The sequence below is a fragment of the Phalacrocorax carbo genome, chromosome 1 (genome assembly GCF_963921805.1).
Source record: "Phalacrocorax carbo chromosome 1, bPhaCar2.1, whole genome shotgun sequence".
Classification (NCBI taxonomy): domain Eukaryota; kingdom Metazoa; phylum Chordata; class Aves; order Suliformes; family Phalacrocoracidae; genus Phalacrocorax; species Phalacrocorax carbo.
In genome coordinates this window covers 65,879,195-65,900,795 of record NC_087513.1, presented here as the reverse complement: position 1 = coordinate 65,900,795, position 21,601 = coordinate 65,879,195, and the positions used below count along the sequence as shown (strand labels likewise).

General features: G+C 43.1%; 1 protein-coding gene across 1 annotated transcript in view; it reads right to left on the bottom strand.

Annotated features, from left to right (window-relative positions):
• SYT10 (synaptotagmin 10) overlaps positions 1–20,824 on the bottom strand; it is a 39,548-nt gene extending 18,724 nt beyond the window's left edge. Inside the window, exons 1-3 of the mRNA XM_064457644.1 lie at positions 20,561–20,824; positions 7,839–8,196; positions 929–1,493 (exon numbers count right to left, since the gene is read on the bottom strand). Coding sequence (XP_064313714.1) covers positions 929–1,493; positions 7,839–8,196; positions 20,561–20,711 — 1,074 coding nt within the window. The 5' untranslated portion in view covers positions 20,712–20,824. The remainder of the gene's footprint in view (positions 1–928; positions 1,494–7,838; positions 8,197–20,560) is intronic.
• Between the last annotated feature and the right edge of the window lie 777 nt (positions 20,825–21,601).

Below are 21,601 nucleotides of genomic sequence, written 5' to 3'. Positions count from 1 at the left end.
AGCAAGAAAAGATTTGGGAGAAGAGGCATGAGAAGCCTCCAGCTCTATTGAAGGGATGGCAAGAAGCACCTGTCACTGAAGCAAGTGTCTAGTACTGCCCTGTCCTCTGTTCATACATGCTGTGGAAGTTCAGCCTATGCTCAAACTCAAGGATGACTCAAACTGTTTTGGATTTCTCCACAGAACAAGGGATGGGAAAACTTCTATATAAATAGCATAGTAGTTAAAAAAGAAACCTAAACAAACAAAAAACCCCACATCCCACCATTTAGTTTCCCCCACCCCCTCAAATTCCAGCGAGGGAAGATGAGTTTGGATTTCAAGGTTAATAAAGACAATGTTTGGAGACTGGTGGTTTTTCCGCTGGTATCCTGTCATCCACTCTGAACAATTTCTACTTCCTAACTCTGCTTTTTTGTGCCTGCTCAATTTTGCTAGTAACCAGCAGCAACACAGATACATCTACTATGGACCCTAAGCACAGGGCAGCCAGCAAACAACATTTTAGACTTCAAGCATTTTTAGCCTGTCTTCCTTCACAAGATTCCCAACCTATGAAAATCTGCTAACCAGAGCAGAATGGGCCCTTTTCCTTAATAGATGGTCTTTTTGAAGGACAGGGTATTTTGCCAACAGGAACATGTTCATTGTTCTTATTAAGCAGTGACTTTCATGATGTTCTATTTCATTAATAAACCTGATTTATATTTGCACAGTGAGCCATAAGGGTGACAGTATGTTCCCAGAAGATTTTTTAGTAATTAAATTTTATAGCTTCCTAAGCATCTTATTCTCTATGCTCAAAGGAGAATATTGACAACTTTTTTTTTTTTTCTTCCAGACTCTGCTGATGAACAGGATGCTCTCCCACAAACTACAAAAGAGAAATAAAAATATCACGTTAATGCTTTTGGAACACATTACTTACTGTGGTGGCACAGTGGATGTCTTTCCATACATTGGCTTCCCTGGAGAGATCTGAGACTTCAAAAAGGTTATCAAGAATAACTTCCCCAATCATGTCATGTCTAGAAAATCTGTCAAAATCATAAACACTGAAATGCAATTTCCTGTTGCTGAGTTGATCATAGGCTACAGGAAACTGAAAGGTTTCATCAAAGACAGGATTTAATGTCTTTCTGTGAACTCGTGTCTGAAACTTCTTTTTCCTATCTGGAAGCAGATAAATCTTAACGTAGGGGTCGGATGTTCCTGTGAAGTCTTTAGCAGGCAGATCTAAGGCTTTGACAATTGTGACAGCCAGAAGTTCATTCTCATAATCATACCGGAGAGTGAAGTTAAGTTTTCCACATGTTTTCACATCTTCTTGTTGCCCATCAGAATCCACAGACTTCTGTTTGTAGAGTTCCGGTTTTATTCTCCCAATGCTGGTTGTCGTCTCTCCCCTTTGCAAAACTGGATCTGTCCCCATGTTAAAATCAACACTGGACACTTGCATCTGCCTTGGCAAGTGCCTCCTGAAAGAATTGTGCCTGCACACATACACACACACACACACAAAATGAGCCATGGTTATCTCCGGGAAAAGACCTGGCTGTTTCTAAGTAGAAAATACAAGGAGACCATATTAGTAAGGGTTCTTCTCTTTAAAATAATCTTAAAATAATGCCCCCCAAACGTTTTGCAAGTGTTAAAACATCCTTGAGAGGAAATGATCATTCAGAATGAACTTCTTGGCTCAAGAGACACCCAGTGTCCTGGCAATACATATATTTATAACCTTGTTGTCAGACTATTGCAGCTGAAACGGAATTCGGGTTCTTTCACAGAACAAGTTGATAGTCCCAACATTGCTTGATCCCACTGTGCTAGGGCCTGAGTATAGTATAGTCAGGCAAAAAAACCAAAAAATCACTTGCGGAATTGTCATCGGTACTTCCTGGCTTTCGGAGGCATTCCATGGTGGTTTCCCAGTTAAATATTTACCAAGCTTCACAATGATCACTGTGAAAGGCACCTGAAAAGGCCATGCAGAACTATGTCTGGAGGTTTTCAGCATAGTGCTTTGCCACCCTACAACATTTTATTTACACCTGCTTGGTATTTGCCACACTGAGGTACAGCCTGCCTTCTCCAATCATACTGGGAACATTTTGTTCTGGCTGCAATACATTTCAAAGCTTTGGTCAACATTTTTCTGTGATAGTTTTCACACTCTGCTGTGTAGTGTGTTAGAAAGCTGATTCTTGTGCTCCTAGCAAAAAGCAGTATGTTTAATTCCTTGTAATTCTGAATACAGTGTTGCATAAGCATATGTATTTATGGGCTTATCTTGACTCGTGATCAATGGAAATTTGTGCCTTTCCTACTAAGACTGAAATCAAGCCCCTGGTATGCCAGACAGTCTTACAGTAGTATAAAACTCTGGTCCAAAAGCTTCATAGAATTAATCAGCAGCAGATGCCATTATGACCACACTGTCCAGTTTATTTTTTGGACATTTTCACATTTCCTTGGTACTTCACTATCCCAACAATCTGTACTGGAAAAGCTTACTACCTCCTCCTGTGAGCATACTTAGTTGCCATTAAAAAACAATTTAATTGTCAGAATTTCCTCTGCTTTTTGCAATCAATTGCTTATTAATGCCAAATGCAGCATTGCCTTATTGCTTGGTTTCCCTGTGGTGTTGTGTTCTGAAAACAAGAGGTGTCACATCTGTGTGTTTCTTTCTTTAAATCAGAAATGCAAATTGTCCATTTGAAAGCAACCAGGACTCATTTCATAGATATTATTTGTATTTTTGCTGTAAGTGAAGTGGTTGCAGAAGGCATGAAGCACAAAACTACCGCAGTTCAGCTAAGCAGAGATACAAGAGGGCAATCTGCAGCCATTAAATAATAGATAAGAACGTTTCCCCTTTTGGTTGTTTCAGTACTGGTAGGTGCAGGGAACAGTCCTGTCGTAACACAAGAATAGGAGAGGGAGAACTTCATCGTCTAGGTTTGAAGTAGCTCCAAAAAATCCAGGTGTTTTGATCTCAAATTTAGATGAACATTACATGTCTCTCAACAGTCTACCTTTCTTTTTTACAGACAGACAAGGTGAAAGCTCTTCTTTTCTCTTAGATGTTGAAACTCACCAAATTCATAGTATATGATGTCTACACTGGAATGGAGTGAGGAACTGAAAGGCCCTAACTAGTCAGAAAAGTACAATATTGTCCTCAGGGAGTTTCAGGGCTGTCCTTGTGCCTTTGCCCTCTGCGAATTCCAGCCTCATAGGTGTGCTAAACACAGGGAAGGAACTGAACTCCACCCAAAATATAGTGGCAATAAATGTTTGGGCACACAGCAATTTAGGCACTAGCTCTCTTGTATCTTTGACTCATAATGAAGTCCAGGAAGACCTGTGTTACTGCTACTTTGGTCTGTGCTAATGAAACCTGTGCAGGTAGGCCTTCCTGAGTGCTTCTCATGCCTGCAGCTGTAGCACTGAGGCGCCCAGGTAACCACGTTCAAACCCTGCCATAGACAAGCAGTAGGGGAAACTACCTATGCAGGGAAAACAGGGAAGCTGACTATATGGCAGTTCCAGTTTGAGTCAAAATGGATACAGGACGAATTCTCTTTTCCTCAACTTCTCTTGCATTTATGAAGATCTGAGTTAATACTTGTAAAAGTGACATATAAACTCCCAAATCTATGATTTCTAAGGTACCAACATTCTTTCAAATTTCCAAAATTTATGCATGCAAGATTCTCTAGTGAACGTAGTCAACTGTTGCGAGATGTCACTAAGTAAAACAGTGCAGCTGTGTGGCTGTTCCCTGTGGGAACCAGCAGCGCTTTTGCTCTAGTAAGCCAAACTCCTAATTACATAGCACTTAGTATCTGTTCTGAGTCACAGCATTTCACCAAGATAGCTAATTCGTCTGTTAATTATTAAGATGCTTCATTGTCGTCATGGCAACATATTTATCTTCCTTTGTTCTGCAATAACAAAGGAATTAATGACTGTGATAATGAAGTACACGGATATCAGGCCACTATATTGTGAAAATGCTGCAAAGCTATTAACGTGTGCAAATCCAGGTACTTCAACCCCTACTGGCTCTTACACATAGCACTCCTGTAATAGACATGCCTTCCATAACTTAGCACAAATGCATTTTGAGTGACAGTAAATGCATATGTAAATCTCTAAAACAAAATTATCCTTGCACAGGAATAATGTTAGTACGAAGCTGACTTCTAACTCAGTAAGACTGCCACATGTAAGACAAAAGAGAGGGATAGGATGCTGAACTACTACGTGACTTGGGATTTATGAGGGGTGACTCTAACCTAGCTTTCTCAAATGACGTTAGACCAGTCTTTTGGACCAAATCCAGGAACAGGCACCAGCACTTGTGGTGTCTAGCCAGAACAGAACTGCTGCCTCCTCCTCGCAACCACTGAAGTCAACAGACCTGCTCGCTTTTCTTTGACATTCCCAAGCACCTCACTTTTGCCTTTGCGCCTCTTGGGAACCAACTTACTCTTAGCAGAGCTGAATGACAAGCTCCTCTTCCACCTAGTGCTAAAGGGCAAAAAGCATGTCCTTGGAAAATACAGGTCAACATCTGGAAGAAGGAATATCATAGAAGTGATAAATCATATTACAGAATATTTTCAGAAAGTGTTCGGAAGAGTGGTTCTCAGTAACACAGAGCAAAAATGAACACCATTGATGCAGGACTTCTATTGCAGTTTACTGGTTAGGTGGGATCAAGGATTAAAGAACTTTTGGTTTTTTTAACAAGCAGGTCTTTTCATCTTATTGGGAAACATGAAAATGATACAGTTCTAATTAAGTAGAAGTTCATCATTTCCCTACACTAACATGTCTCCATGAACACCCTATAAAAAGTAATCAGGCACATTTTATTACTGCTCTGAATGGTTTCTTAAAATACTTACGCTTCAATTACAATGACTTAATATGATTCAACTTCTTTTATTAAGAGATGATGGCCACACAAACCTACCACAGCACTGGTCACAACCCTTTTCTTTGCCCCCACTCAGGTGAGATCAGCATAGAGAAGACAATCCAGACAGCAAACATTTCTCTTCGATCCTTTGTCAACTGAATAGTTAGGAGATGGTGCGTTTGGGTCACTCGGGACTCCTGAGTACAACGACGCAGTGCTGCATCAAAGACGGTGCAACAGAGAGCTATGCTACCTCTGTGTCTGCTAATGGCTCCTCTTTATTTAGAGGTTCCCAATGAAGGAATCATAGAATGTTTTTGGTTGGAAGGGACCTTCAGCGGTCATCTAGTCCAACCCCCCTGCAGTGAGCAGGGACATCTTCAACTAGATCAGGTTGCTCAGAGCCCCATCTAACGTGACCTTGAATGCTTCTAGGGATGGGGCATCTACCACCTCTCTGGGCAACCTGTTCCAGTGTTTCATCACCCTCACTGCAAAAAATTTTTCCATATATCCAGTCTAAATCTACCCTCCTTTAGTTTAAAACCATTAACCCTTTGTGTTGTCACAACAGGCCTTGCTAAAGAGGTTGCCCCCATCTTTCCTATAGCCCCCCCTTTAAGTACTGAAAGGCTGCAGTAAGGTCTTCCTGCAGCCTTCTCTTCTCCAGGCTGAACAACCCCAACTCTCTCAGCCTCTCCTCACAGGAGAGGTGCTCTAGAGACAGTTTTTAGTCATTTTGTGATCCAGTATTCTGTGATACAAAGGAAAAGAAGTAATCCAGAAAGCTGGTCTAAATGTCCAACCTTCATCTCATATGTGATATTCTTGGCAGTAGTAATTAATAAGGGCTGTGGGAATGTTAAGACTCATTTAAGGCAGACTTGGGTATTGAAAAAATGTGCTAACAAACACAGAAAGGACCATTTCTGGGTATTTTTAAAGACACATCTCATTCTAAACATGTTTGTAGTAAGGGTGCAGAGTTTTTCAGCAAACTGTAAAGGAAGGTGAGGTCTCCACTCTGCTATGGACTGGATGAGATGGGACAACCAGGGTTACTCAAAGCAAAGGAACTGTCCTTCTCAGGAGAGATTTAACCCTGATAATCTAGAGAGAATAAAGAGGAAAATCTCCTTTATAGAAGTTACCAACATGCGCAGAAAGCGTAGGATTGATGGCAGGTTTTAATTTTGTAATACTGTCCTTGGCTTCATAGATCTTTTATATGCATTTAGATCCCAGTCCAAACCACGCTAGAGGTCTGTGGGAATACTTTCACAGCCTGAAGTAGCTCTGGATCATGCCCTAGAACTTCCTTCTTCCATTATAGGACCACAGGGACTATTCAAGTCCATTTGCCAGCCAGCTATTTCTTTTGTCTGTTCAGGAAGTCAGACAGTCTGACTACCTACAGATTTTCCACGATGGATAAAACTCTTCCAATTAATATCGTATTAGGTAATAGTGAGTTGTGTAAATATCCTTGTCATGCTAAGCTGAATCAATTTTGGTCTCTCTGTGTTTAGTGTAACAGTTACAATTTCAAAGTTGTCTTCCCAGTATTTTGGAAATGTTCCTCACAGCGGCTTGGATACTGCGCTCCCTCTCCTAGCAGATGGATACAGTAGCTGGAGCCAGGCATAACCAGGGCAATGTGGCTTAAAGCCAGCTGTACAGTGTCATAATTCAGGAGATGGTTCAGCTGCTAAAGTCAGTTAGACCTCCCCTGACTGGAGCGCTCTCATTTTTGGGAGCCTCCTGTGGTTGCCTGTTGGCTATTCCACACCGCTGGAATAGCTGGGAAAAAGCACTTCAGCACTCACCAACCCAGTGAGCTGGCAAAATGCTGTCTTAGGGACTCATAGAAGGCCAGCAAAGTATGTGCCCACTAAATGTAAAGCATGAAAGCATGTGTCTTCTCCAGTCTTGTGCCTCCAAAGATTATTGTGAATGTAAGCTTTTTTTTTTTTTTTTTTGCTTTGGTAATGTGTTCATTTAGCAAATGTTTTCTTGAGGAAAAGCTACTTCTATACAGTGTTTGTATTCTTGCTTATGGCATTATGCAACACTTCAGGTGCCTCCTTTAGCCTTCATTTTCCTATTCTTTCTTTATGAAACAGTGTCTCTCCCCCCCTTTTTATTCTGACGTAGAAAGTGATCTTTGCAGTTCACTGTCTGTTTTCCACACATTAGATTTGCTGGCAGTATTCGAAGAAAACCTCGTTTGAAATTATAGGTCACTGCACACATCTTCACTATTTTTCAATATAAAGCAGTACCTGAGACAAAATAAAAGTTTGCCTCCTCCACTTCAATACAAAAGAAATCACTTCAGCAATACTATGCGCTTGTCATTTATTTAAAGATCTATATCTGATCTGCTTTAAGATCAGTCCATAAGGTTCCACATTCTTAGACTGAGGCTTTAATTCCTTTAAAAGTGGCAAACCATGTCTTAAAAAAAAGTGCTATCAACAACAAATCTGTTGCTTATTTAGTGGAGAGGGAAACTTTTGTCTGCAAATGCAATGGCTGTATCTATAAAAATATCTCTGTGAAAAGCCAGACTTGCAGTACTTTAAAAAGTAACACTAAAATAGATTTTCCTATACACCAAAAAAATGGGAATGCTTAAAGTAGTAACATACGTATTTGCAAAGTAGTAGAAGACACAGATTTGATGTCCATATGTTAAAATAATGATGTAAGTGAAGGTGCACGATATGTTTCAGAATATTCTGTTCAAAGGACACCGAGGCTTCGCCTTCACGCGACTGCTGTTTCACCCATAACTGCTAAGAAGACAGTGAATAATCCAGGATCCTGGAAATTTTCAGCAGTGTTCTGGCTCTACTTGTTCCCAGGAAACGTGCCACAAACGCGAGTGCCCCTGACTTACCTTGATGATGATGTGGGCTCAGTGATCTGCCTCTGCATGCGTGCATGTCTGATCAGATGCTCTTTCAGTGCATTCTGGACCTCTGCTGGTATATCAGGTGAAGTGTGGCTAATTTTCAATGCAGCTTCAAGTACCTTTGTAGTAGGTTTCCCATTTTCTTTAACTTCCTTTTTCTCAGTGGTCTCAAAAACCTCCGTAGGAGCACTGGAGTTGCTCTGAGGGACATTATTGGCACTGGAAGTGAGAGGTTTGCTTCTCCAGCAGGGCCAACACAACTTCCAAAAGACAAAAAGCGAGACCACCAGCAACGCGAGCCCGCAGAAGCTGACGACTACTGCTAACAGACTGACTGAGATGTCTGCAAGGAATTAGAAACAAAGATCATCATGACAGACAAACACGGAGAGAAAAAAAAAATTAAAAATAACACAGGTAAGGGGATAGAAGCATTTTGATCATTATCTTGCATAGAGCTTTAAAGTCCTATTTAATGTTTCTTTCCTTTTTGATATCTAAGCCTGTGCCTTTAAAATGTTATCATTCTCTAGTATCTATTTCACAAATACTCCATTAATTGTTGTTCAGGCCAGGGGCCGGTACCTGTACCACTAGTCACGCACTAGTCAGGCTTCTCAGGAAGTGAGGACTACCCAAGTGGTCCCGAAGACACCTAGCTGTTGTTGTCAAAGGGTGTCTGCTCAGGAGCACATCTTGCTGAAAAAGTCTAATGACAGTCAACATATTCTATAAGTGCACATGAAGATAACCCAGTTCTAACCTGCCAGGCTGATACAGAAATTTCTTCAGGACTTGCCAAACTTTTGACTCTGTGCTAACTGCTTCAGATGTTAAAATGTAATATTTAAGCAGCGTAAATAGGGATAGGACATATTCTGTCATAAACAAGAAATTTCTAGGGTTAAATCTTAAGCTCTGGACCACAACTGTGTTAGACCAAGGCAGCACATACACATCAGTATCTAAAATTCTGCTCTGAAAATGCAGCTGACTTCAGAGTACCCTGTACAATGCCCCGAGTTGTACAGATACCATACTGCACACTTAGATACCTCTGCTGCCCTGTATTTGACTTTTTCTGCCACAATTAGATAGCATATCCAATTGCATGGCCAAAGATAGGAGAACAGATTTCATATCAACAAACTCCTGTGAACAGACTTGTATTTTAGGAGGTGGTGGATCACCAGAAATGCCATTGGGCCCTAATTAGGAGTCTTGTCCTATGTGACGTGTTTCAGTTTGATTTTTCCAGTATCATGTAATATTATAAAATATAAATTTAAAAATCCCTTTCCTTTTGAAAAGAGCCTCTTGTATGCTTTAAAAGTATTCAATAAATGCTGCTTAAATGTCCCTCAAGCAATGGCTGCTGCTGCTTGTTACAACAAGTTTTGACAGTTTAACAGCTAATATTTTGTATCCATAGCTCCAGGCTAGAGGCTACTAAACTGAACCAGTGGAAAAGTGCAACAAGAGTTTGAGCATATTTTCCCTAGAGGGCCACAGGAAGAAAAACAGTCTTCTCGGTATATATTAGCTCCATGGAACAGTATGTAGCTCACAGGACCCTTTGAGAGATAAAGATTCCAGTAGAAAATCTGGGAACTTTTTTTTATTAATACATAAAATCCAGATACATCTCTCAGTAACAAACACTGAGCTTACGGCCCACTCAACATGGAAAAGTGCAAGAATTAGCAAAAGCAAATACAAAGCGTTTGTAGTCTGGAGATTTGAAAGACACAGTTCCGCTCAACCTTCACTACTTCATACACTTCCTGGCCAGTGTCATGGGGGAACTGGCAGGGGATGTGCTTCTTGATTTGAAGAGTTTGGCACAAGCTGCTGCCGTGCCTTAAACAGAAGTATGTCTCCTTCAGCATTTCCTGCCAGTCCTGAGAAAAGTGTCCTCTTTTTCTGCCTGTAGGTAAATGTCAAAACGTAGCCCTTAGAATTTGCATGTCAGCTTAATGAGAAATTCATATGGCAAATTCTGATTTAAGATGCTTCCATAAAATGAATGGATGCATAATTATATCTAATAATAATGTAACACAAGAGCAAACAATACTTTTGCATGTGAGTTTTCTAGATAATTTATCCCCAAAAAGGATTATTCGGCTAGTTCGTTTAATCTACTGTTTACCCTGATATCCTTTGTGAGCCCAGTAATTTTTACTTGGCTTGTGCATGTTCTGCAGCAGACTGCCCTATCCTGACAAGAGAAGAAATTAAGAGATGCTGAGGTTACAGATGCTTCATTGGTTAGTCACTTGTTGCAAATTTGTATTTCTGAGTTGTATTTTTTAGTTCTAATTTACAGTCATTGCTGCTTTCACGTCTTTGTATGAGAGATTAAAAGGTATGATATGGTTCATAAGACATGACTATACAAAATACAAATAAAATAAAGCCTGCCAGGAAACAAACCCAGGACTTGAAACTCAATTGCCTAGGACTCAAGTCCCTAGAACGGTTTTAAACTGGGTCAGTTCATACTTCCCAAGCCAATTCCTGGGCATGGATCAGGAATTAGAGTAGGCCAATGATCATTGTTGATAGGTGGTTTAGACATGGCCCTTCTGTTTCAGCAGATGACAGACTTCAACAGCATGGAGAGAGGCTCTTACATGAGTCGGCCCCAGTGCCAGAGAATGGTCATAAGTGAATTTAATATATTAATACAGAGGCATGCCCCACCAAAGGAACTTTTTTGATAAACTGAACCAGCTGAATTTTCAATCAAGATGGACAAAATATTTTTCCATTCTCAAAGCCTGACAAAATGTTGAAAATGCCGATGTTCTATCAGAAATTAAAAAAAAAAAAAGAAAACAAAAAGCAATTCAATTTTGGCTCATTTGCAATATTTCCAGCTCAGTTTAGAGATGGTTGGGATAATTAGGTTACATTTTGAGAGGAAGGCTTTGAGAACTGGTTTTTCTTTTTCATTTAGAAAATGTTGAAACAGGATGTTTTAACAACTTTGAAACTGCTGGAAACATTTCAAAACCAGAAATATGAAAATTGATCCCTTACAGCACAGTTTCAATTTGATGAATAGATACTATCACCTGAAAAATATTCCATCAAAACATTTCTAGCCAATTCTATTTCAACGTTTTCACTGCAAGACATTTTTCAAGCCTTCAAATAACTTGGTGTCTCCTTTTCAACACCTACTCCCGTACTTCAACTTTCTCTAAGCTTTTTTTCTGTATTGCCATTAAACAATTTCAAATCTGAAGTAACTCCCAAAATCTTTACAGAAAATATATGGTTTATAGCCCTATGAAACATCTGAAGGCTCAAGAGCAGAAAAAAGCTATTTCTACACACAGTTGTAAAAATTAGTTTCCATTTTTGCTATTTTACTAATAAATTAAACCACCTCACAAACTGTACTTCATAATACAACAAATACTTAAACAGAAAAATTAAATATTTTAATTGCCAGGAATATGACAAAAAAAATGTTCATTACAAAAAAAGTATTTAATTACATTTACTGCCGTAATTGCTAAAAAACAATCAGTATGCCATATAAATTGACATAAAAAGCATATTACTTCATTTCCTCACTTCCGAGAGTCACTCAGTTGAGCAATTACGAGATTTGCTGTTATGTGAAGACTGAAATCATCTGTAGAAGAGCAGTCAAATGCAGCTTCCCAGACCCTTTGCATGTTAGACTGGATATCTCTCTTACATTACCTTTCTATAGGCAGTTTGGTTAAGAATATAAAACATTAAGAGACAGTTCTGCAGACTAGGAGTTTCTTCATATCCCTGCCAAGGAAATTTGGTTGGGAAGGAAAATGGGTACTGAAGGATGGACGTGTCATCGGACCAGGGCTGGAGTTCACATATGTAAGTATTATTTAATGATATAGAACTGGTGACAAATTCAAAGGCTGCTTAAGTTTTTAGAGGGAGATATACTTGCTCTGCTGGGACAATAATAATTGCCAACATTGTAAACAATGTTCTCACTGGCCTCTGGTATGAAGGAAGAGAAAAATTATGTCAAACTACAAGTAGTTGTTTGACAACTCTTTTTCTGAACTGGTAACTGCAGCTTGTCTTCAATGACGCACATCTGACCAGAACAGGACATCTTTCTGAATATTCATTTGGACATGCAGATTATGCTTTTGCCATTCCTGTTTTCATGCTGGGTAAACCCAGCAATGTTAAGAAAATCCTCTTTCTCACACACCCCCTTCTAATCAGTGGGAAATCATCCAGTGACTCCAATGGAGTTACCATTTCACTCCTGGCGATTTTCTGTTACTGACCTCTGTCCTTAATGTCATCTTCATAGTCTTGATAAAATTTCATAACTGAAAGAAAGTATCCCATTTCCTCATGGTTTCCCACTTAAAACTACTCTTTCAAGATATGGAATTTGGGACAGTTCTGTATTTCTCATTTGAGAAAGGGCTGTCTATTTGGGATGTGCGTGAATTCTATTTACCTCAAAATCTTTCTGCATTTTTATAAATAGCCACAGAAACGTTTCCACCGTAAGAGGCTCCTTGATAGCCAGTCTTCCATATCAGGCAAGTACTTCAGAAACATCCTAATCTTTTTTCTGGATGCTAGGGAATGTTTTGAGCAAAAGTTTCTGTACTATGGCTTCCAACAACTTGTTTTTTGAAACTTGCCTCAGAAAAGTTCTGCCCGTGAAACCATTCACAAACATGCACATTGGCAGACTTCAATTTCCAAACCAAACTGAGTTCATTTACATTTTAGTCAGTGCCCTGACAGCATATGCCCCTTGACGCTTAACTTTGGAAAAACATGCTCCACAAACCCATGGTCTTGGATGGAGAGAGAGACCAGATAGTGCTGTGGCGTTGCTGCCCACGTGCATAAGGGGCAGCTACGTGTCTGATGTGGACTATGCTAAAGAGAATGTACTCTTGCCACCAAAGGAACATGGGGAAAGGAACACCTGGAAAAAAAAAAGAGGTTTATACTCTCTTTTGACCCATCTCTTGGTCTATATCTGATCTTGGTTCTCTTAAAAACTTAAAGTACAACATTTCTGTAACTTTTTTCACACTTGTTTTTCTTTAACTTTTAATTTGTTCTCTTGCTCATCAGCTGTAAGAAACTTCACTCTTTCCATAGTGACCACTCTAAAGGGAACTCTTGTGTCTGGAGTATCAGGAGTCAGCTCAAACAGATAAATTAATATGTCTATGATTTTCTAGGATTTGGAGGGAAACAGGAACTTTATCAATTATAGACGGTCTGGGTCCAATAAATCTCCCTTATCCCCATGTATATTAACTAGTTGGTCCAACCCATAATTTCTGCTGTTCTGTTGTCCTTGGGGAAATCTGAAGAACATGAAAAGTTGTTGGTGTTTGTTTTGACTTGGCATTAACAGATCTTCCACAATTACCTCTACTTCATTCACATGACTGCGGATTGCATGCCTCAGAAAGTGGCAGATGCAGAGTCTTGTATTTTCTTTCATAACCTGAACCTGTCAAAACATTTTACTTCAATTTCAAACAGCAAAAATAGCCTTTCACTGAAAAGTCTGTATGTGATCTCCTCTCCTGTTCTCATGGCAAAACATACTTTGAAGGTCTTCCTCAAATCTTTTTACTCTGGCCCTATTGTGAATGTGTTCCCTCCTAGGCTGTGAATCCAGTCTGATGGCTGAATTTGTTCAAAACAGACATCACCATCTACTGGCTGGTATACCACTGCTTAATGCTAACAGAGCTCTACAGTAGCATGTTTCTTGACAATAAAAGAATCAAATGAAGTCAGATATCACTGTGATTTACTACATGATTACAAGCACATAAAATTATTAATCTCTTGACAAAATAATTTTATCTAAGTTATAATATTTATTAATGCATCTGATAATCTGTCTCTCTCCCATCACAAATGGAACGCCCTCTTTTGCCATTTCAGACTCCATGTATGGGACTTTAAATTATGGGACGCAGAGCAGATACAGGGTATTTCCCAAAAGCCTGTCAGCCTTCTTCTAGCCCACATTATCTTCAGTTTTGCAGAAATCAGAAGGAATTTGCCACAACAGCTGTGTATTCATGAGCCTCAGTACATGATCTGTGTGCTGTAGGTAACCAGAGAAGATGGCTCTCACTTTTGCCTGACTGGGGCACCATGTTTTGCCTGCAGTGTAGCAAGCAAAAGATGTTGCACTGAACGTTGGCCTCCTCTCTCCAACACACCAAATGGCAATTATTTGTCTCCACTTCCGAGGCTCTTTCTGGCCTACCGACTTTCCTACTTGTCAACTCTCACTTGATCTCAACAGGAGGTGACTCCCATCTCTCTAACCCACGTGTGCCCCCCTTGCCTTCTGTTAAACAAAAAACCAGCTTTGGGCTTGGTCCCCTGCGGCTCTCATGCTTGCAAGGATGTCTGCAAGCATCTGCCAGAAAACCTCATTATCCTTCTTCAGACAAGAAAACTAAATGAAAACACATCATAAGCCCACTGGACTGCCATTAATCATAAGCATGCCACAGCTGTAACAAGGTTCACACAGCTCAAGTGACATGTTTGAATTGTCATGGTTACGTTTATTCTTACCCAGCATTATATAACGAACATCTCACACATGACGAGACCCAGCAAAACACTGTGTCTCTTTATCATTACAGATCTGTCCTCCAGCTGTTTTAACCATTTCTGTATTTTTCATCTGTATTTCTTTGCAAAATTTGTATGGAGGAAGATTATTTCATAAAATTCTTGCTTTTACTGCATATCACTGCCGCCTGCGTGTTGAGCACTTCTGCATTGTTGTGACTGCCTTCGCATTTACAGTAAATAAACCTGGTCTCTGTGGTATGTTTGCCCCTCTGTTCTACCTTTACGATGCTGAATTAGATGCATTTCTGGTTTTCACAGCTTGTTAACATTGATTTTGTAAAGCATATTTTTCAGTAACCCGGTACATTTTTCCCCCCCAAACCCATATTCCTCTCTGGGAATAACTTTGTTCTGACCAGGTGATGAGCTGTATCATAAATACTTTGACTGGTCTGTTAAATGTTCAGATGTTTGTTGTTTAATTTTATCACATTTCGCTGTAACAGAATGCTCAGTTGTTTCACACAACAGTTACTTTCTCCTGAAGAAAAATGTTCCTTTCTTGTATGACAGCGCTACACTGAAGACAGTAGTCTTCACATTCATTCGAGCCATTTCTGCCCCCTTCATGCTTGCTTTGGCACAGTTGAGAAGAACTTGCAAGCACACTACTGGATAAATCTTTTCTTTATCCACCCTGAATGTGTCCAGGCAGTGCAGGTATACCTACAGCTTATACTTTGTGTGTCTGTGTGCATGCATGCATGCTTCAAGGAACGAAGACTATCAGTAAACCATCAGCTGCCATCAGCTGGTTGAGGCTGTCAGGGAAGCGGCTGACGGCTGATGGGGGACTCATGGCAGCTACAGCAGGAGGACCCATGACATCGCCCTTCAGGGAAGAGCAAGATTATGTTACAGGATGGTCACGCACAGGATGCTCCACACTTCTATAGTAAATGGTGAACGGAGGTAAGGTTAGAAACTTGCTAGGTTAAACTTTTATGGTAATAAAATAATCGTGAGTATTTAGGTGAATAACATATGATCCTGTAGAAGCTGATGCTCTTTGCATGGTCAACTTAAAAAAATTTGTTGTCTGACAAGTAAAAGAGCAAGAACAAACATCACTCTCTAGAACTCTCTAGCCACTCTAGATGGCTAAAACATGCCTTCCTGGCAGGGAAGCAACTGGGTTCCCAGCTCTGTTATAAACAGCAGTTCCCCATGAGAAGTCATAATGAGATAGTGAAGTTCTGCAGGGCCAGCAGGCCTTAAAATAAGCAAAGACAGCTGAAGTGCCCACCTTTTGCAGGGGACACGCAATGAATTTTAAACAAGTGTCCCTAGAGCGGGATGCCAAAGCTCCTCTTATTACACTCTTGTGCAATTGGCTTAGCCTTCAGAAACGCTCCCAGCTGAGACTTTTATCTGCACGGTTCCTTTGAAAATTAGGAGGGATGCTTAACCGGCGAAAATTAGAGTCCTTTATTAATCAGAAAACCTGAGTCAAAATACAGGTATCACCAAGCTGCATATATGAATTTTGGACACTTCTAGAAAATTATTTACTTGGGTTAGACATAAATTTTGTTAGGTGCGATCCCGTACATCCAGCTCCCATTTATTTTCCACCTGAACTCTTCCTACTATTTGATAAACATCTCAATAATTTTGCCCAAATCTACTGGAAATAAAAGGTGTAAAAAAAACCCAAAACAACCAAACCTGAAACTGCTGCACATCTAATTCAGCATTTTCTCAAAAATGTTATACCCTTCAGAAAAAAGCTCACACAGTCATCTAACTGTATAAAGGTACCATAAATGTAAACAGCTTCCTAATCTTTTCTCTTGAGCATTCCCGAGATGAGAGAATTAATAGTCCTTGTAATTACCCAGGCAGAAAATATAACAGCAGATGTCATGTCTTCACTAATTGTCTAAAGCTCTTAGAAATCTACAAAATGATTTATCTCACTAAGATTCTTTGCTCTGAGTTCCATAGATTAATTATCCATTAAACTAAATATGATTACCCCTTCTTGACCCAAGCAGTGAGCAGTAATTGAAGGTCCTAAGGTGGCAGTGTTGTCACTGAGAGGATAAAAACATAGAAGAATCAGCCATTTCTCTGATGTAATCCTGTTTGTCCACATAGAATGTCCAAACTCTTTATTTCTCTGACAGTAAGAGGAATCAAGCACAAGGAGGTTATTTTTTTTGGTAAGCAGCAAACCTGAATAGCTCTCTTTTCTGCTTTGTTGTTTCACTCTGTTGTACTCTGCCTTCCCAAAGCCATACTCTCCATTTTTCGTTCTGTCTGTGTCTCTGGCTTGCTCTTCTTTGTGTTTGATTCTGTCATCCGTGTTATGCTTTTCTTCTCATACTTAAGACACCTACGCTATCAAAAAAATCAGTACCCAGCCTCTCTGCTTGCCAGTAAAATTTCTTGGGTCATGAGGTTAATATTGTCTTGTATTTTGTTTTGAGCCTGTGATTGGGTGGTGCATCTTTCGTCTCAAGGAGCTGATTCCTCTGAGAAGCTTGGCTGCTTTTCACGGTCTAGCTGAACAGAAAGCAATCATCACACCCACCAACACAACCATATCACAGCAGTTCTAGCTGCCTTTTTAAATGTTTTTGACTTCCAGAGCATGTTTTTTTTTTCTTGTATGAAATAGAAATGGTCTGCTTTCCTTTTTACCATCTACTTTTCTGCTTTCTGAAATGTTTCTTGCTCTGTTCTTTCCAAATATGCGTCTCCTCATCTTTTAGACTTCTTTCCTTTAATGAAATCTCATTAGTCATTTTTACTTATGCTATCTTTGTGACACTTTCAGGTGGCATCTTTCTGAGATTAGGAAAACTGAATGAACCCACCATTTAAAGAGAGAATGCGCTATCCCTATATAGCCAGCTATTATTTTCTCGCCTCTTTCTACCATCTCCTGGCTTTTTGGGTTTTCACTGAAAGTCTAGCTGTGACATAACAACATATAGTAACAAACCACTATTCTGCAATAACCGTCTCACAATCTTCTATCTTCTCCTCTTCCAGAAGTCTTCCTTTCAACTCAAGTATCTTCTTACTACAGTAGTTTCTTTTCCACACACTTCAGTGCTTGTTGCAGGAGCTGATTCCCATCGCAATGCCAAGGCTGGAGCTCCAGAAACAAGTAACTGAACTGCTTCCATGATGCGTATCACCCACTGTGGGCATACACTGGGAAAGTGCTTCCTGCGTCATCGCTTGGGGGACACAGCAAAACTGGTAGCGCTAAACTAGCCATTCCTCCCCTCTGCCATACAGCTACACCTGCATGACACCAGAGCTGTGCAGAATTTACTCAGCCACAGAAGGATACGGCTACATGATATGGACCCTCATGCCAAATGCTACCATCCTGTGCATGAGACAGATATTTCAGGAAAACCCCAGCATTTATGGCTTCATTCTCAGCTGATGATAGAGAACACTTAATGTTCTACTCTTAATTAACAGGAACTATGGATGCTCAACACTGTGGACAACATTAACTTTATCCATAGAGATGACAAGGAACTCTATGTGCATTTGAAGAGCAGAAGAGATGGCATGACTGGCCTTTCAATGATCACATTTCTTTCAGCCTAGACACTGTGTCAGCCTAGACACCCTTCAGTTCATAAAATTCGTGTGATATTTATGTCTTGTCAATCCAAGTCTTTACATATTAAAATATGGCCAATTACCAACAATGACCTGTGTCTGTTCCTCCTCTGGAGCCAGAAAGTATTAACATATGCTCACTGGCAGTGCTATTAATGTTTAATTTAATACTTGTGCCAAGAAAGTCGTCACCCATCATCTAATAATTGTTTCCTTTTAAGGAGGAAAAAGTGAGGTTTAGGAACTCAGCTGAGATGTGGTTGAAGCCCGTGGTCTGTTACATATCAGGTTTTTTCTAATCCAACAACTGCAAGTCAGTTAGGGTTTACAAAGAAAAAACAAGAAGATTGTTGGCTTTGAAGAAATGTCTAAGAAGTAGATCCTGTAGATCTGTAGATCCACAGATCTACAGTAGATCCTGTATACAGTGCAACATCAAGACAAGTGTTGAAGACTCAAGTTTTCTAAACGGGGTTTACCTCATGGGACATTTTTATATCCTTCACATCCCACCTGTTTATATATCCAATTTTTTTTTATATGACACCTAATACTGACTCCCTGTGCAGTACTCTCTAAAAACCACTTAGAGAAACTAATCTTTCCAGAGCTCGATTTTCCAAGCTCTGTAGCGTAATTTTATTTTTATGCAACCTCCTACGATTCGGACCAAGACAACTAATACAGTGCGTGATCAGAATATACTCGCTAGTTTACATTTACAAAGCACAACAAATGCACTATCTGTGCTGGTGGAAGCATGCTATGACCCCTGTGCCCTGCTGCCCCCCTGAGCCGGGTCACCCCGGCGAGGTCAGGGTCACCCCCCTCCCTGGACACCCCTGCCTCCACCAGCTGGAAACTCAGCACTCGCCTCAAGCACAAAGCCCTGCAAGAACTGTACAGGTACCGGAGACTGAAAGAACTGCTCCTCTCTCAGACAACAGGGTTTTTTTTCTGAGATACTACAAATACCCCAGAATTTGCTGCAAAATCTGTGGGCATTAGAAGCAAAAAAAAAAAAAGGTAACAGCCGCGGCGGCAGCAACAGCACAGCTAGGGCACATGCTGAGGACCTGCTGCTTTTCATGACTTGGTGTTAATTTATTTAATTTGCACTGTATTGTTGCCCATAATGCAAGCTGTCTATTTTATGGACAGACAGAATAGGTTACCAACCCCTTCTGGCAGAAATTAAGGACTGAACTTGGACTAATTTTCAAGCCCCGTCCTAAAAATAAGTACCATGGAAAGCAAGGGGTCCAGAGTGTACTCCACAGCATAACGCAACACCGTGGAGCCAATCCTGAAAGATCCAAACAATCCAGGGATCAGTGACCACAGATACCACCATTAGGAGTCAAAATCCTGGTTTCGATCAGAGTTTTTCTGACTTAGGAATATTTAAATTAACCTGAATTCTCCCACCCCTCTCCCATATTTTCCTGGACGGGACAGGACGGGACGGGAGGGCTGCCCTGACTCCACAGGCTCCCACCGGCTGGCACAAAGCTCTCCTGCCGACCTCAGCGACTACCGGAGGGGATGTCAAATATCGCAAACCCCGCTCAAAAAGCACCGGGGGCTCCGTCCAGTTTCACGGCACGGACACCCTGAGCCGCGGCCAGGCCGAGCTGCGCCCTGAATCCCGGGGTGCTCCCCCCGCCCTCCCTCCCTCGCCGCCGAGCCCCCCCCCCCTCCTCCCGCCGAACCCCCGCGCAACCTGCCGCGGCGCCGCCCGAGTGCGACACGCCGAGCACAGAAGGGCGGCCGAGGAGAGGAGAGAGGGCGAGCGGGGGCAAAGCACGCGTGGCGCGCCCCTCGCAGGGAAACGCTGCCCACCCCGTCACACCAGCACCGGACACAGCCCTCTCCCCCGCTCCCCGCCCGCGCGGACCCCCAAACACATGCGGGCTTTGCGTGACGAAATACCCCCACCGCGGGGAAAACCTTGCCGAAGCGGAGCTGCCGGGGGCAAACGAGAGAGCTGCGGGGGAAAGGGGCCGGCTCCGGCGGGGCGGCTCCGGCCGACGGCGGGGCTCGCACGTCGGCGGCGATTTCTCTCCCCTCGGCGCCTCTCCTCGCTCCCCGTCCCCCACGCCTGCACCCCCGCCCGCGGCCCCACGTTCGCCGCGCCGCCCCCGAGGTTCCGGCCCCCGGCCCAGGGGCGCGGGGTGGGGGTGGAGGGGGGGGGTGCGCACCCGGCGGCGGCTCGGCGGTCCCGACCCTTCTCCCTCGCCGCTTCCCGGGCGCGGGAGCCTCCGCGGGCTGCGAGAGGGTGACGATTTTAAAGCGGGCTGTGTGACTGCCCCCCCGCTCCCCCCCTCCGCCCCCTCCGCACGCACGGAAGGCAAGGGAAAAAGTTGCGTTCTCCGGCCGCCCACGCCGGCGCTGCCCGCCCCGCGGCGGCGGCAGGACGGGCTCGGCGGCGGCGGCGGCGGGGCCGGTGTCGGTACCTGTGCCGCCGATGCCCTGGCGGGCGGTCTCCAGGGGGAAGATCCCAGCGCACTTCTCCCGCTCCACCTGCCCGCCCAGGCACAGCTCCGAGATGATCTGCAGCGCTTTGTGGCAGAGGCTGCCCACGCCGTCCTCCGCGGGGAAACTCATCTTCTGCCCCGGCCGCCCGCTAAGCCATGGCCGGTGCGGGACGGCTCCGCGCCCGACCCGCGCAGCCTCCCGCGGGGAGCGGAGCGGGGCGGAGCGGCGGCGGCGGGAGCGGAGCGGCGGGCGCGGAGCGAGTGAACCCGCGCTCTCATCCGAAGAAGTAGTGAAGGGGGGGGGGGGGGCGGAGGGAGAGGCAAAAAAAAAAAAATGGGGGGGGAGGGGAAAAAAATGGGGGGGGGGGGGGATAAGCATCCACTTAGCAACGCCTTTTGTACCTAGCGGGCTTCGGTAGGCGGCTCGGCCAATGGCAGCCCGGCGCGGGGGGCGCGGGGGGGGCGGGGGGCGCCTCGCGTCCCCCGGGGAAACTTTTACTTCCCCCCCCCCTCCCCACGGCCGGGGCGGCGGCGCCTGTCGGAGCGCGGCGGGAGGGCGCGGTCGGGGGCTGCGCGGGGGGGCGCGGAGCGGTGCGGGGGTTGCGCTGGTGCCGGCGGGCGCAGTCCTGCGCTCCTCCCCCCCGGGGTGGGACCCCCGAGCCCCGGCGGCCGCGGCAGCGCTTCGTGCCGGGCTCCGCGGTCGGTCGTCGCGGCGGCGGGACGGGACGGAGTTTATTGGCCACCGCTCCGGTCGTTTTTCCAGGAGGGTTATTTCTTGGGTGACCTGGGCAGTTAATCTTCAGCACTGTCTTACCGGGCAGCGTCCGATGACTTCGTTATCCTAATCGCCATCTCCACTACACTTTTCAGCAGCAGAGTTACGGAATAGTTGATTTCGGTTTTTTCTCTAACTTGTAAAGGAGTTAAAGTAACCTTACGATTGCCCGGTCTATTTCCTCACCAAGTTCTGTAAAGTTGTGGGGTTTTCATAGGCGTAAAAAGTTCCAGGTACTGCGTGTG